Here is an 11,470-nt window from a genome sequence, read left to right on the forward strand (position 1 = left end):
ATCTTGAGGGGGCAGTGCTGCTCTAGGTCTCTGACCGCATTTTGGCTGCATACAGACCGCTTACAGCAGGCCCATAAAACAGTTAGGGACTTCTCCTTAGTATCTAGGTCATTCAGGTGGGTGTCTAAGGTATAGTGTTGTGGACCTTCCATCATATAGGATCATAAATTAATTAATTAGATATATAATTTATTTAAACAATTTAGTTCCCCCATGGCTCCAGGCTCCAGGTCTGGCCTACCACGGCTCCTGTGTGTCTCCTGGCAGTGGGCACTTACACAAAAGAGGTAAGGGAGTGGACACATACACACACTCGAAACACATAATCAGACTAGCACTGTTTAATATCTATTACCCCTTCCTTCTCACTCCCTCTTCTTCACGGTTCGACTCCCGTCAGCCATCTCCTGACCAGACGATAGGGGTGGGAATTAGATTGTATGACCCAGAAGACCCCTACTGCCCTACACCCCCTCCCTGCTTCACATAGAGGAGCTGTGTGACAGTATTATGCGGTCCCATAGGGACACCAGTCAGAAGACAAAGTACAGTGAGACAGGTTTTATCTTGGACATATGAAACGTAGGAGGGATACAAAGGGTGAGGGGCAACAGAAGACGAACAGCAGAGGGGCTAAGGATTTTAGAGATGGGGAAATGGCAGATAAAACGGGGGGGAAAATTTACAGGACTCCACCCGGAGGGGCAGGTCTCGGGTGGAAAGCCATACCCTCTGCCCGAGCCAATAGTTGGGAGCAGGGGTCCAGTGGCAATCCGCTTGTCGAAGATACCTGAATGTGGTCTTCAAAAGAGCGGACCGGGCTCTCTTCCAGGTACGGCGACAGCGGTGGATGAACATCTGGGCAGAGATGACTTTTCAAGTCTCTGGGTTAGTCCATTGGTTCCTAGTCTTAGCTGTTGAATGGATGCTACACTGCTGTCGTGTCTTTGCTATCGTTAAATTGAAGACTTATAGTTTTTATAAAAGATTCCTGTAATTAGGGATTACGCTATCACTTGAGTAATAACGTAACTAATTAACTATGAATTCGAGGGCACCAGGGAAAGTTATTAGATTACAAAGTTATAATTTCCCAATATAACCTTTCAGATATTTTCATATCTGATCAATAGTCTTCTAATTAATGATTTATTTACTCTACCTCGTCAGTCTCATTCCAAACGTCGTAAATCGTTGATTATCTGCACGAACCCAGTCTTCACTATGAGTCATCCATACATCAATTGTCTTAAATCATTTATTTATTACTAACTAATGAATTCACAGAAATGCATAAACAAGCAAACAAACTTAAAATAGTTACATGAAATGATGGGAGCAATATGCCCTAGTGGGCTGAACCGGCATGGCGGCTTGTTAGACAAAAGGGATGGATGGGGGGTCGATTCAGAAGTCACTACAGAGTATACTCTTTATAACAATTGACATGCTAATCCTTACACATGAACGCTCACTCATTCGGGAACAATTGCAATCAATATATATATAGTTACGTTCAGTGTGTGTGTCGTCTTGATCGTTGGAGAGAAGTTCGTTTTTGTTGGAGTTATTGTGGAGAGTTCAGAGTGACATTCGTTATAGAATGGATGTTTCGGCGGTTGTCTTTCTTCGCGTTCAATGATACCGAATTCCTAGCTGCAGACTAGAAGTCAATATCAAAGACTTGTTATGATTCGTATAAGAGTTTTAACCACGTGGGATGGTTAAAAGATTCAGCAGTCTGGTCTCAAACCTTGGCCCTCTCGTTATCGAGGTAAGCTGGTCTGCAACCTTTGTCCTCTCGTGATTGAGAGAAACATGGTCTAATGGTAATTTCTTAAGAGTTGGCTTTTATTCAGATAGCAGAGAGGGGTGGTTCCATGGTCTCTGACCCATACTGGGCTCAGGGCGGTCCTTGGATTTAGTTCAAATCAAAAAGGTATTTGTATTTTTCTTAATTAAACAGTCCAAAATCATATTACACAATTATACAAACAGTATCATACTCACTCATTCATTTTATACAACACACAGATGTAAACCTCTTATCTGAGGTTATTATATAAACAGCGGTATGGTAATGTGGTCCCACAGTCTCACATGAGTTTCCCACGTGATGACAAATGGACCGGTTCATAGCTGGACTGTCCACCGATCTTTCCTACTTGTGCAGGAATATGAAATATGTTCGTACCTCAAGTTCTGTGAGGTGGAAGAGAATTCCTTTGTCCTGAAAGTTTACCCTCTGTCTTAATACTGTTTGTGGTGGGGAGATTCTCAGGAATTTACGACATCTCTCTGTGATCACCGCATGGGTTGTGGTAGGAAAGGGAGAGGCAGGGAGAGGGGGATGGGGTTTGCAGTACCCAAGCAGGCAACGTCATGACACTGCCCTCCATAATTATTGGGACAGTGAAGGATTTTTTATTCTTATGGCTCTGCTCCAAAAGTTTGGATTTGAAATCAAATGACTGAGGTTAAAGTGCAGACTGTTCGCTTTAATTTGAGGGTACATAGCACCCCCATTTTAGGGGACCAAAATTATTGGGACGAATTCATATATATGTGTATTAAAATAGAAAAAAGTTAAGTATTTGGTCCCATATTCAAAGCACGCAATGATTACATCAAGCTTGTGACTCAAAACATTTATTGGATGCATTTGTTGTTTGTTTTGGTTGTGTTTCAGATTATTTTGTGCCCAATAGAAATAAATGGTAAATAATGCATTGTCATTTTGGAGTCACTTTTATTGTAAAGAATATAATATGTTTGCTAACACTTCTACATTAATGTGGAGACTGTATGATATTTGTGTGTCTAACCATCTGAACTTTAACTTCAAATACAAACTTTAGGAGTACAGAGCCAAAATAATTTTTTTAAATCCTTCACTGTCCCAATAATTACGGAGGACACGATCTCATATTAACTTCACCAATTGGTTCTTAGTCTTAGTGGTGCTAACTATGCTAACTGTGTTGTTGCAGGCTGTGGTGATCTGATGGTGGCGGTGTTTGACTTCGCTCACAGTGTGTGTGCCCTGAGACTGACTGAGCAGCAGATGGCTCTCTTCAGCTCACTGGTGCTCATTAACCCAGGTAAGACACACAAATGCACACACATTCTGTAAAATTATATTGTTGCAGATAATCTTAGTACAATAAAGTTATAGATCAGCAAAGTCATAGATCCGTAAAGTCACAGAAACGTAAAGTCATAGATCCGTAAAGTCACAGATCCGTAAAGTCACAGAAACGTAAAGTCATAGTCATAGATTCATAAAGTCATAGATCCATAAAGTCATAGAACATAATAAGCTGATTAATGGTATAAAATTATCTATTTTATCTCTTTTAATCTTTTTTTGTGTGTATTTTTGTTTGTGTGTGTGTGTGTGTAGATCGCCCCTGTATTGAGGATAGAGGCAGAGTACATAGAATGAGGAGAGACTTGGAGCTATGCCTCAGCCACATGCTACGCAGAGACAACCAAGAGAGCCTTCAGCACAAAGTAACACACACAGGCACACACACACAGGCACTTGCACATACACACTCACAGACACACACTCACGCATTCAAGTTTGACGGAGTAGTGAGTGGAGAGCGTTACCAGTGGTGTAAAGTACTTAAGTAAAAATACTTTAAAGTACAACTTAAGTAGTTTTTGGGGGTATCTGTACTTTACTTTACTATTTATATTTTTGTCAACTTTTACTTTTACTTCACTACGCTCCTAAAGAAAAGAATGTACTTTTTACTCCATACATTTTCCCTGCTACCCAAAAGTACTCGTTACATTTTGACAGGAAAATTTTCCAATTCACATACTTATCAAGAGAACATCCCTGGTTATCCCTACTGCCTCTGATCTTTCAGACTCCCTAAACACAAATGCTTAATTTGTAAATTATGTCTGAGTGTTGGAGTGTGCCCCTGGCTATCTGTAAATGTTTTTTTATGTTGCCATCTGGTTTGTGTAATATAAGGACATTGAAATGGTTTATTCTTTTACTTTTGATACTTATGAACATTTGAGCAATTCCATTTACTTTTGATATTTAAGTATATTTTTAACCAAATACTTTTGGACTTTTACTCAAGTAGTATTTTACTGGGTGACTTTAACTTTTACTTGAGTCATTTTCTGTTAAGGTATCTTTACTTTTACTCAAGTATGACAATTGAGTACTTTTTCCACCATTGGTGTTTACACTCTATGACATCACTGGACTGTGTGTAGAACTGTAATTGACTAGCTCTCTGTGTGTGTGTTGTCCCCAGCTCTACCAAAAGGTGTCAGTGTTGCAGTCTCTGTGCAGTCTTCATGTGCAGAAGCTGCACTGGTTCAGCCAGCGCTACCTGCTCGTCGTCCACTCTGTCTTCCCTCCTCTATACAAGGAGCTGTTCACCTCCGACCTGCCTTCGGAGGACTTCCTGTGAACTCCCTCTGAACTGCACCGTACATGTTGACAGATAATTAGACGAAGAAACTTGCATACAGTAGTAGACAGACACACACACAGACGCACACAGACACACACATAGACACAGACACATACAGACACTTAGAGACACACAGAGACACAGACACATGAGAATGCATTGATAACATGAGATGAAATTACTTTGAATGCTTCACTTGTTGAATAAATATATTTTTTTGTCATTTCAGAGAGCAATGATTTGATTTGATTAAATGATTTCAGTAGCCTATTAGTGATTGGACGTTGAAGCGATTTTCATGCAAAACAATGTTTTATAGGTTGTTGTTTTGTTTTTCCTTTTTGAGAGTGTTATTTCGTCCTTGAGATGATGTATGTTATTTTGACTCAGGGCGGCTGTTGTGACTGTTGGGGCGGCTGTTGTGACTGTATCCAGACCAGTTGCTAGCTGGTATAAATGACCATATTTAGATGATCACTATGAAATCTAATGGGTGTTTTCTGAGTTGTTTTTAAACGTGTGACTTTACAGAGTTGGCTAACCCATCAGACTGAGTACCTGAGCTATAGCCCATGGGCCCCACGGTTCAGAACCCAAACACACAGTCAAGTATATAGCTAGTCATGAACTGTGTGTGGATCGAATTTGACCAACAATCCTACGTGTCTCTATCGAGCTTTAAATGAGGCTGTGTGTTGCATTAAAACAGAGTCAGAAATCCTAGACAGGCAGAAATGTAAATATGAGTAATCTAGAACATATAAAACTTTGATGCTGGGTAATATTGCTGTAGGCCTACAGTATGTAGGCATTTGAATGACTAACTTTGGGCATGACTGTTATTGTAAACAGATTTTACAAACATTACCAGTGTGTTTCTTTAACATTCTCTCTCTGTTAGTTTGTCTCCTAAGTGTTACCATGGTGATTCCCATGGCTTCCAATAAACTGCTGATATGATTAAAAAAATGACTGGTGTTCCTGTATTGTCTGTTTTCCCAATGTACAAAATAGGATGTTTATTGCATACCAGGAAGGGAAAGAGCTTGAAGAAACATAGCTGGGGAAAGCTCAGTACATGCAGCTGCACACTGGTAGAATTGACATGTTTTAACGTCACATCTATGACAAAACACACACAGACATTCCAGCTTTGAGCCGTCCTCAACGGTGTGTGTGTTTGATTCATAGACTATCCAATGAGCTGAGTGTGTTCTATCGACATCTGTGTGTATTTGTGTGTGAGAGAGCGTGGTGAAAGCAAAGTAGACCCCAGCACACTGCTGAATGCTGCGGCTGTTCATCGAGTGCAATGTCCAGGCTTGAATCATCATTTCCACTTGAGTTTCAAATGTAACTTAGTCACGCATTGATGTCATTGAGGGTCAAAATTCAACTTAAGTGGGAGTTAAGATTCACCCCTTGATGAACTGCAGAGGCATTCAGCAGTGTGCGGATGTCTGTCTTTCTTTCATGACTTTACCTTCGGTACCTTGTAGCTGAAAGTATCCTAGCTGGATGTGGGTACAGGACACCACTTAACTGTGTGTGAGAGTGACAGTGGCTGACATTCAGCTGAGCTTTGTTGTGTGTATGGGAAGACTTTTGTTCGGTCTAAGAGTTTGTATGAGAGAACTGAAGAATGTTGTTTACTGAGCTCCCAAGGAGAAGTGACTAAGACCCGGGTGAGTTGTTAGGACATGATTAAGACAACCATTCTCTCTCTCCGCCCTACAACCACAAACGCTTCAAATCCGGTCAGAGAGGTTGCCCTGCGTTCAGGGACTAGGATCAGTCCCACACAGTAACAGTGAGAGGGAGAGTTACATGTGGTCTCTCTCTGAGTTGTTTTTTGCTGTGCTCTCTGGCCTTTCCTGGGGAATGTGTGTTCTGTTCCAGCACAAACACACATTTCTGACTTACTGGTTCTTCTAGACACATCTCAGAACAAAAACTATCAGTCAAATCTGGCATACAATCTCTGTACCATCAAAAGTACTATTTTTGTGAGATTAAAGTACCGTTTGAAGATTATCGGTAGATTGTCCCTTGAGTTTTAGTCATATAAGCTATATTACTCTTCCTCCTCTTAATTCTGCTTTTCCCGGGAAGTTCTAAAGCTGAGAAACACTGCTCAGGGACATTGTGTTTGTGTGTCACCCATGAAGGGGAGGAGGGATGAAGGGGAGGAGGGATGAAGGGACAGAGGGAAAGGAAAGGGATAAAGGGGTGAGGCAAGGGGGAGCCACAGTCTGTGGATTTACAATGGAATCCTTCAGTGTTAATTCTGCACTGGATTATCTGGGGTGGCAGATAGCCTAGTGGTTAGAGTGTTGGGCCAATAACTGAAAGATTGCTGGATCGAATCCCCGAGCTGGTAAAAATCTGTCATTCTGCCCCTGAACAGGGCTATTCCCCGGTAGGCTGTCATTGTAAATAAGAATTTGTTCTTAAGTGACTTGCCTAGTTAAATCAAATTATTATTATTCTGCGTGTGCACAGCAGCTATGTTCCAATAACTTGTCCTGTGATTTTTTTTAGACATTTAGAAAGTTTGTATCGCAATTTGGGGTGTTCCTGCTTGTGGGCATTTCTGCATCTGCCAGAAGCCATGGATTACAGGCAACATCTGTATTGAGCTAAAGGGTAGAGATGGCACTTTAAAGAGGCGGACACATAAGAAAATCCAGACGAACCATCAAACAGGCAAAGTTTCAGTACAGGACTAAGATTGAATCTTACTACACCAGCTCTGATGCTCGTCGGATGTGACAGGGCTTGCAAACTATTACAGACTACAAAGGGAAACCCAGCCGCAAGCTGCCCAGTGACACGAGCCTACCAGACAAGCTAAATTACTTCTACGCGCACTTCGAGGCAAGCAACACTGAAGCATGCATGAGAGCACCAGCTGTTCTGGACGACTGTGTGATCACGCTCTCCGTAGCCAATGTGAGTAAGAACTTTAAACATTCAGGTCAACATTCACAAGGCTGCAGGGCCAGACGGATTACCAGGACGTGTACTTAGGGCATGCCCTGACATTTTCATCTTGCCCCTGACTGAGTCTGTAATACCTACAGTAACAGTCAAAAGTTTGGACACACCTACTCATTGAAGGGTTTTCTTAATTTTTACTATTTTCTACATTGTAGAATAATAGTGAAAACATCAAAACTACAAAATAACACATATGGAATCATGTAGTAACCAAAAGAGTGTTACTACATTTCAACTTTATGGATATGTGCCTTGTTAAAAGTTAATTTGTGGAATTTGTTTCCTTCTTAATGCGTTTCAGCCAATCAGTTGTGTTGTGACAAGGTAGGGGTGGTAAACAGAAGATAGCCTTATTTGATTTAAAGACCAAGTCCATAAGATGGTAAGAACAGCTCAAATAAGCAAAGAGAAATGACACTCCATCATTACTTTAAGACATGAAAGTCAGTCAATGCAGAACATTTAAACAACTTTGAAAGTTTCTTCAAGTGCAGTCACATAAACCATAAAGCGCTATGATGAAACTGGCTCTCATGAGGACCGCCACAGGAAAGGAAGACCCAGAGTTACCTCTGCTGCAGAGGATAAGTGCATTAGAGTTAACTGCACCTCAGATTGCAGCCCAAATAAATGCTTCACAGAGTTCAAGTAGCAGACACCTCAACATCAACTGTTCAGAGGAGACCGCGTGAATCTGGCCTTCGTGATTGAATTGCTGCAAAGAAACCACTACTAAAGAAGACCAATAAGAAGAAGACACTTGCTTTGTCCAAGAAACACGAGCAATGGACATTAGACCGGTGGAAATCTGTCCTTTGCTCTGATGAGTCGAAATGTGCAATTTTTGGTTCCAAATGCTGTGTCTTTGTGAAACGCAGAGTAGGTGAACGGATGATCTCCGTATGTTTGGTTCCCACCGTGAAGCATGGAGGATGAGGTGTGATGGTGTGGGGGTGCTTTGCTGGTGACACTGTTAGTGATTTATTTAGAATTCAAGGCACACTTAACCATCATGGCTACCACAGCATTCTGCAGCGATACACAATCCCTTCTGGTTTGCGCTTAGTGGGACTATCATTTGTTTTTCAACAGGACAATGACCCAAAACACACCTCCAGGCTGTGTAAGGACTATTTGACCAAGAAGGAGAGTGATGGAGTGCTGCATCCGATGACCTGGCCTCCACAATCACCCGACCTCAACCCAATTGAGATGGTTTGAAATGAGTTGGACCGCAGAGTGAAGGAAAAGCAGCCAAGAAGTGCTAAGCATATCTGGGAACTTCTTCAAGACTGTTGGAAAAGCATTTCAGGTGAAGCTGGTTGAGAAAATGCCAAGAGTGTGCAATGCTGTCATCAAGGCAAAGGGTGGCTACTTTGAAGAATCTAAAATCTAAAATATATTTTGATTTGTTTAACACTTTTTTGGTTACTACATGATTCCATATGTGTTATGTAATTCCTGACATTTATTCCTAGTAATAATTCCCTGTTTAAGTCAGTTAGGAACACCACTTTATTTTAAGAATGTGAAATATCAGAATAATAGTAGAGAGAATGATTTATTTCAGCTTTTATTTCTTTCATCACATTCCAAGTGGCTCAGAAGTTTACATACATTAAATTAGTATTTGGTAGCATTGCCTTTAAATTGTTTAACTTGGGTCAAACGTTTCGGGTAACCTTCCACAAGCTTCTTGTTGGGTGAATTTTGTCCGATTCCTCCTGACAGAGCTGGTGTAACTGACTCAGGTTTGTAGGCCTCCTTGCTCGCACACACTTTTTCAGTTCTGCCCACAAATTTTCTATGTTATTGAGGTCAGGGCTTTGTGATGGCCACTCCAATACCTTGACTTTGTTGTCCTTAAGCCATTTTGCCACTACTTTGGAAGTATGCTTGGGGTCATTGTCCATTTGGAAGACCCATTTGCAACCAAGCTTTAACTTCCTGACTGATGTCTTAGGATGTTGCTTTAATATATCCACATCATTTTCCTCTCTCATAATGCCACCTATTTTGTGAAGTGCACCAGTCCCCCCTGCAGCAAAGCATCCCCACAACATGATGCTGCCACCCCCGTGATTCACGGTTGGGAGGGTGTTCTTCGGTTTGTAAACCTCACCCTTTTTTTATGGCGGTTTTGGAACAGTGGCTCTTTCCTTGCTAAGCGCCCTTTCAGGTTATGTCGATATTGGACTCGTTTTACTGTGGATTTAGATACTTTTGTACCTGTTTCCTCCAGCATCTTGACAAGGTCCTTTGCTGTTGTTCTGGGATTGATTTGCTCTTTTTGCACCAAAGTACGTTCATCTCTAGGCGACGTCTCCTTCCTGAGCGGTATGACGGCTGCGTGGACCCATGGTGTTTACACTTGTGTACTATTGTTTGTACAGATGAACGTGGTACCTTCAGGCATTTGGAAATTGCTCCCAAGAATGAACCAGACTTGTGCAAGTCTACAATTTTATTTCTGAGGTCTTGGCTGATTTCTTTTGATTTTCCCATGATGTCAAGCAAAGAGGCATTGCGTTTGAAGGTAGGCCTTGAAATATATCCACAGGTACACCTCCAATTGACTCAAATTATGTCAATTAGCCTATCAGAAGCTTCTAAAGCCATGACATCATTTTTTGGAATTTTCCAAGCTGTTTAAAGACACAGTCAACTTAGTGTATGTAAACTTCTGACCAACTGGAATTGTGATACAGTGAATTATAAGTGAAATAATCTGTCTGTAAACAATTGTTGGAGAAATTACTTGTGTCATGCACAAAGAAGATGTCCTAACCGACTTGCCAAAACTATAGTTTGTTAACGAGAAATTTGTGGAGTGGTTGAAAACAAGTTTTAATGACTCCAACCTAAGTGTACGTAAACTTCCCACTTCAACTGTATGTAAACAACAGCTGGTGCACGATATCTAAGGAAATCTCACGGTTTCTAGATATGGTATCTAGATGCTTGAAAGAGGGACAATTTGACCAAGGAACAGTGTGGACCTCAAACCCCTCTAACCAGCTGAAGTAATGTCTAAAATGTTGTCATGACGTTGCCCTCTTTGGGGATAGCGAGTACCATCCCCCTCTCTCTGCACCATTCCCTCTCTCTCTCTCCCCCTACCAACAGGCTCTGTTAGGCAGGTCATAAATTCCTTGAGGAGTTCTCTCCTCATGGCCAGAGTATAAAAGAGAGTGAGTTTTCACAGGAGAACAAAATAACCTCTTCTCCAGCATAGAACTTGAGAACTGAACAACGTACATGTTTTGGAGAAGGTGTACACGGTCGGGAAAGAATCCAGCTATGATCGGTCCATTTCGTTTAATGTTTGTGAAACTCATGAGAGACAATACAGCCACATTACCATAACTCTGTTTATACAAGAGTCCCAGTTTTGAGGCTTGCATCTAATTGTTGTATAAAATGAATGAGTAAAGATGAAACTATTTGTGAAATCTCTGAGTTGTTTTTTGCTGTGCTCTCTGGCCTTTCCTGGGGAATGTGTGTTCTGTTCCAGCACAAACACACATTTCTGACTTACTGGTTCTTCTAGACACATCTCAGAACAAAAACTATCAGTCAAATCTGGCATACAATCTCTGTACCATCAAAAGTACTATTTTTGTGAGATTAAAGTACCGTTTGAAGATTATCGGTAGATTGTCCCTTGAGTTTTAGTCATATAAGCTATATTACTCTTCCTCCTCTTAATTCTGCTTTTCCCGGGAAGTTCTAAAGCTGAGAAACACTGCTCAGGGACATTGTGTTTGTGTGTCACCCATGAAGGGGAGGAGGGATGAAGGGGAGGAGGGATGAAGGGACAGAGGGAAAGGAAAGGGATAAAGGGGTGAGGCAAGGGGGAGCCACAGTCTGTGGATTTACAATGGAATCCTTCAGTGTTAATTCTGCACTGGATTATCTGGGGTGGCAGATAGCCTAGTGGTTAGAGTGTTGGGCCAATAACTGAAAGATTGCTGGATCGAATCCCCGAGCTGGTAAAAATCTGTCATTCTGCCCCTGAACAG

The 11,470-nt window shown here is 41.4% G+C and overlaps 1 protein-coding gene across 1 annotated transcript; it reads left to right on the forward strand.

Annotated features, from left to right (window-relative positions):
* Positions 1 to 213: 213 nt before the first annotated feature.
* On the forward strand, positions 214 to 4,460 carry LOC129856797 (nuclear receptor ROR-gamma-like). Its single transcript, XM_055924509.1, has 4 exons — positions 214 to 287; positions 2,953 to 3,101; positions 3,404 to 3,513; positions 4,287 to 4,460. Exons 1-4 carry the CDS (start codon positions 214 to 216, stop codon positions 4,443 to 4,445), a joined length of 492 nt encoding a protein of 163 aa, XP_055780484.1. The 3' UTR covers positions 4,446 to 4,460.
* The last annotated feature ends 7,010 nt before the right edge of the window (positions 4,461 to 11,470 follow it).

The sequence above is a fragment of the Salvelinus fontinalis genome, chromosome 6, assembly GCF_029448725.1.
Source record: "Salvelinus fontinalis isolate EN_2023a chromosome 6, ASM2944872v1, whole genome shotgun sequence".
NCBI lineage: Eukaryota > Metazoa > Chordata > Actinopteri > Salmoniformes > Salmonidae > Salvelinus > Salvelinus fontinalis.

Excerpts from the sequence above, each read along its gene's own strand:
- LOC129856797 (XM_055924509.1), top strand. The coding sequence starts at position 214 with ATGGCTCCAGGCTCCAGGTCTGGCCTACCACGGCTCCTGTGTGTCTCC. Across the intron at positions 288-2,952 it reads TGGGCACTTACACAAAAGAG|TCTTAGTGGTGCTAACTATG; the intron begins GTAAGGGAGTGG and ends ATTGGTTCTTAG. Across the intron at positions 3,102-3,403 it reads ACTGGTGCTCATTAACCCAG|ATCGCCCCTGTATTGAGGAT; the intron begins GTAAGACACACA and ends GTGTGTGTGTAG.